The 5,386-nt window shown below is 40.5% G+C and overlaps 1 protein-coding gene across 1 annotated transcript in view; it reads right to left on the reverse strand.

Annotated features, from left to right (window-relative positions):
• Positions 1-5,386, reverse strand: part of RBM20 (RNA binding motif protein 20) — a 171,710-nt gene that overhangs the window by 35,835 nt on the left and 130,489 nt on the right. The window contains exon 6 of the mRNA XM_023532720.1: positions 1,513-1,656. Within this exon, the coding sequence (XP_023388488.1) occupies positions 1,513-1,656 (144 nt within the window). The remainder of the gene's footprint in view (positions 1-1,512; positions 1,657-5,386) is intronic.

Genomic DNA, 5,386 nt, shown 5'->3' on the forward strand with positions numbered 1-5,386 from the left:
GAAGAAGCTCATCCTCCCTCCTTCCCTCACATTTGTTTTTGAATTGCAGATATGCTTTTCTCCGTGCTGTCACAGTCGTGGCAGAAATGTGGGAGACTAAGAAGTCAAGATTATATAGAGTTTTATTCAAATTCTGCCACCCGGCTTTCTCTGTTCATGTAAACGTTTTAGCACCTCTACTTCTCAACTGTCAAATGCGAATATTAATTCAGTGAATCTCACCACGTTAATGTGGCAGCCGAATATGGGACATTTACCCAAAATAGAATTCTGAGAAGCAAGAACAAAGAGAGAAAGTGAGTAGTCTAAGCCCAGCTTGGTGGAAGAATCGATGTGGCTATGAGTCTCTAAAGTTTATGCCTTGATTAAGAAAAGAATTTCTCCTGTGCCTGTTCTTCTGTAAAAATATATTTATTAACAGTGAAATACAAAATATTCTTATTTCTGGCTATTCTCAGTATAAACTCCCCCCTTTGATGCTAGAAATGAAAACAAGCACATGAACTCCCAAGGATTCAATTAATCTCCACAGGTTAAGAATTCTTAGTTCCTTAGTCTTACTGAGCATCCATTAATTCCCACCTAGTCTCCCACTGTGAGACCCACGGCCTCGGATGCTAACATCAAGGATGAGTGAAAATATGTTTCCAGTCAATTGTTGGCAGGTTCCAAATTCAAGCCTCAGTGATGAGAAATTTAGAATGTAAGGCAGGAGCGTTAGCTTGGGGGGTTGGTGACAGAGTGAAAAGGCTCAAGTCCATGGATTTCTATGTTGGAGGCCAGTTAGCTTTCCTATGCCAAGGAGCACCTCATTCCAAAGCACTTCCTCACCTCTAGGCAACTCACAAAGGCCTGTCTGTAGCCATCATGAGAAGGGTAAGGTAAAACAAGGGGATTGAAACACCACCACCACCAAAAACCTCTGTGCTGTTCCGACAGGAGCCAGCCGTGCATTACCTCTTGATGTTAAGAACAGCTTCTTGTGGTACATACATACAATGGAATATTACTCAGCCATAAGAAGAGATGAGATACTGCCATTTGCGACAACATGGATATATCACGAGATAATCATGCTAAGCGAAACAAGCCAGACAGAAAAAGTTGAAAATCACATGACATCATTTATATGTAGGATATAAGCAACAAATGAACAGGACAAACAGAGACTCATGGACATGGACTATAGACTAGTGGTTACCAGAGGGTAGGGGTTGGGGGAGGAGAGGGGACGTAGATGGGGTAAAATACGTGGTGACAGAAAGAAATCTTACTATGGGAGGTGAACACACAGTGTAAACCTATATATGCCTTACTGTTAAAGTGTACAGCTGAAACGTATTGGATTTCATTAACCAATGCCACCATAATTAATTAACTAATTAATTAATTGATTTTAAAAAAAGAACAGCTTCTTAAAACAAACAAACAAACATAAACAATGTATATCGTTTCCTTCCACCAAGGTGTGATTTACACAGTATGAACCATTGTGAAAGTGCCCAGCCCTACCTGATTGGTAGACTTCATGAGGATGTAATTCGTGACCTTTCCGAAGGGCAGACCCAGGTTAATGACGTCATTCTCAGTGCAGCTTCCTTCAGGGAGATTGCAGATGTGCACCACGCGGCCGGCACCCATTTTTCGCTGTGCAAACTAGTGGAAACAAAGAACAGTGGCTGGTCTTTATTCCAGACATGTTCCTAATGGCTATCTCCCCCAAATAATGATTGCAAAACTATAATTTACAAAATTAATGCAGAAAAAGAATCCATTCATGAACACATACGAAAATGTCGATTTTATGCCATCTGTATGCAGAAAAGATTCACAACATTTTTAATGAACAATCACACCCCGGGCTGTTGAAAATATAAAGAGATGGGCATATGTTGCTGGTGGGAGGTATCTACGATCTTTTGAGAATAAACTTTAGCAATATTAAATAAAACTTAAAATATACATAGTCCACGATCCTGCCAACTCGTTTTTGGGAATCTACCCTACAGAAATACATGCACCAATATGTAAATACTTAGATACAAGGACATTTGTTGCAGTAATTTATAAGGCAGCAAAAAATTTTGAAAACTGCCCGGGTGTCCAAAAATAGAGTAATGACTGAATAAGTGATGATTCAAGCATGCCATGGAAAACTACATAGCCATTAAAAGGAGGAGGGAGATGAGCTGATAAGAAGTCATTTTTAAGGTAGAGTAAGTTAAAAACAGGTTGCCAAGTCACATGTGTAGTATGATGTCATTTTTGTAAAACAAAACAAAAAATCAAACATATATGAGGAGATAGATAACGCAAGTGCTGTAATTTTGATAATGATTGGAATAGGGGAATGAGTGTACAGGGGTTACTGATACTAGGCTCTACTGTTCTGTCCTTTTGAAACTTTTCCCAAAGAAAAAAATTTAAAAGATATCAGCACAGAAGAGAAAGGTGTGGGAGGATATATATTAACTTGTCAACACTGGTTATCTTCAAAGAACAGAACTAGAAAGGAGGAGGAGGAGAGAGATTTAACCTTTTTCTTACATACCTCATATTATTTGACTTACAATTTTTAGAAAATCCCAATAAAGGAAAAAAAAAAGAACATAGAAAGAATTTGTGGGAACCTAATCCACAGACATAGACATTCACAGTAACAACCTACGGTTTAGGACAGTGACTTTCAAAATTTGGTTGGCCTTGGAATGCTTTCTCCAAACAAAAGCTTGCTCGCCAGCCCGATGTATTCAACACATAAGAGGAGCTGCTCTAGACAAACCCTGGGGTCCACTACCCTGCTGTCACCTCCAGATGGGAGTCCTAAAGACACCTCTACGGAACACAGTTTGGAAGCCAAGAGCTGGGCCTAATCAAGTCTTCTGGAGAAGGAAGTGCGTGTGGCCTGTGAAAACCTTAATCAGCCTGGAGTCTCTAGGAGGTTCAAGAATTAGTCACCATAAGCCAAATCAACCTAGAGAGAAGGATCAATTTTTCAAACCTGAAATACATTCTAATAGCATAGCCTACATTTGCATAATCACTATTTTCTACAATAAAGTCAACTTCAACATCTAATTACATTTGACGTGGGTCCAGCTCTGCTAAAGTAATACGGAAGGAGAGTCTGAGGTCCCATCCCTAACAAGAGCTAATAATTGGGTCATTCTGCCGTGAAAAGCCCTCACTCATCTTATCTGGGCTGAGGACAATTAAAGTTTATAAGAATTTCCTTTTATGGTTCAGCCCTGAACTGTAGAAATCCAAGTGCCCCTTTCAGATCTCCCCATCTGCAATGTCCAGAGGTCAAACACTTTCCCAAAGGAGAACAGGACTCAGTGTGTGGCCCCAGGTGGCTCTCAGGGTCCTCCAGGGATGACAGGAGGAGGGCCTGTGCCTTATATTAGCGTGAGTGATCCACATAAAGACACAGACCCAGCTGAACTCTGAGACAAGGCAATGTGGTTGGTCCTCTGAGTTCATCAGCGGGATGGCTGAGGCTGGATGCTCTGCCCGGCACCTCTTAGTGGGGCACGTTTCTGCCACATGTGACTTAGCTGTGGTTGGCCTGGGCTGATGTGTGCTTAGACAACAGAGCAAACATGCAGGGTGGTTCTGTGCCAATCCCCGCTCTGCTCCTTGCCTGTCCAGTTGCCTAATGACTAGGTACGAGGGCCAGTGCCTCTCTCATTGTCTCTTCCAGACTGAAAAAACAACTCAAGAGGCTTTTATTCAAGTGTGAGAGCAGCAAAAGCTGCTACGGGGCGGTGGAACATGCCTCCTGGAGAATAAACACTCGCAGCTGCCAGTCACCAAGGAGCGAGATGAATGCATGCTGCAGACCTTGTTAGAGAAGCCCCAGAATGAATGGGTCTCGAGGTTTTCACTCAAAGTTTAAAATACATTCTATGCGTGCATTTTTTTCTCCCAGGATTTTTAATCAGAAATAGAAGCTGGATTTTATGGATTCTCTTGTTGTCAGTTAAGATAATCACAAGACCTCTAATATTCTTTCCAGTTAATGATGTTAATTAGGAGCTTTCCAAGTGGAACTACAAATGGGCTTACGTCTGCCAGATATTGATCCCTCAGGGTGGAGGCCAACTTGCTCCAGTGACCATGAGCGGCTTCTTCAGTTAACCAGTTTATCATTTTCTAAGTAAGCCAGGCAATGAAAATCTTGAGAACTGAAAATCTTAAGGACTGCTGTGTTCAGGGTTTGCTTTGTGTTGTATCCGGCTTCAGAGCACATGAAATATCCCATCCAGTTAGAAAGAAAGTTTTCTTACGTGCTCCAGGCATACCTCATTTTATTGCACTTCGCACATACTGTGTCTTTGACAAAGTGAAGGCAAGATGCTCCACCAGCGAAAAGATTATGACTCACTGAAGGCTCTGATGATAGCATTTTTTTAAGCAATGAAGTATTTTTAAATTAAGGTACATACATTGTTTTTTAAACATAATGCTACTGCACACTTCATAGACTACAGTATACTGTAAACATAACTTTTATATTCACTGGGAAACCGAAATAATTCATGTGACTCACTTTATTGCAATATTCGCTTTATTGTGGTGGTCTGGAACAAAACCCACAGTATCTCCAAGATATGCCTGCATATTCTTTGCAAATATTTGATTTAGGAAAGTTCAGTCTGCATTCTTTTCCGTCATTGATCTAAAATACCTTTTTGTTAAACTCAAGTAGGTTTGAAATCATATTTGATTATTCATAGAAGGTATAGATTTATATGCATAATCCCTCTAACCTATTCTCTAACAGTTTATATAAACTATTATTTGCCTTGTATCCTATGGGAGACCTGAATGCTGAGGAAGAAAGGGAGGGAGGGAGGAAAGTGGGAAGGTAAGAGGAAGGGACGATGCCATTTTTAGGTGGGACATCTACAGTAAAATTTGTTCACTGGGGGTACAGACCACCCTGAGTGCCTTTGAGCAGCAGCGTGATATCGTACGCTATTCCCAACCTGAGTTCTCTAATAAGTCCTGAAGGGTCTTTGAAGGTAATAATATTCAAGGGAGGGTCATTATTTTTGACATTTAAAAAAACCTGAGTTGAGATCATACTTTGAGTTTCTTGATTCTATCAATATGGTCACCCTGGTTAGATCTTAGGCTGATTAGAAAGTCTGATTGGTGTGTCTGTATTTCTGATTAATATAAATGGGTAACTAGTTAATTACTCACTAATATAAGTACTTTGGCAGATTGGATACTTTTCTAAACATGGGGTACAGAACAGTGGCTGCTTGGGGTAGGAGTAAATAATTAAAAGGGGTTTGGGCTGTAAAAAGATTGGACTTTCTGATGTAATGGGAAAAAAAAGCCTAGAAGACAGAGGACCTGGATTCAAGGCCCATCT

Source organism: Pteropus vampyrus, unplaced genomic scaffold, assembly GCF_000151845.1.
Source record: "Pteropus vampyrus isolate Shadow unplaced genomic scaffold, Pvam_2.0 Scaffold89, whole genome shotgun sequence".
Classification (NCBI taxonomy): domain Eukaryota; kingdom Metazoa; phylum Chordata; class Mammalia; order Chiroptera; family Pteropodidae; genus Pteropus; species Pteropus vampyrus.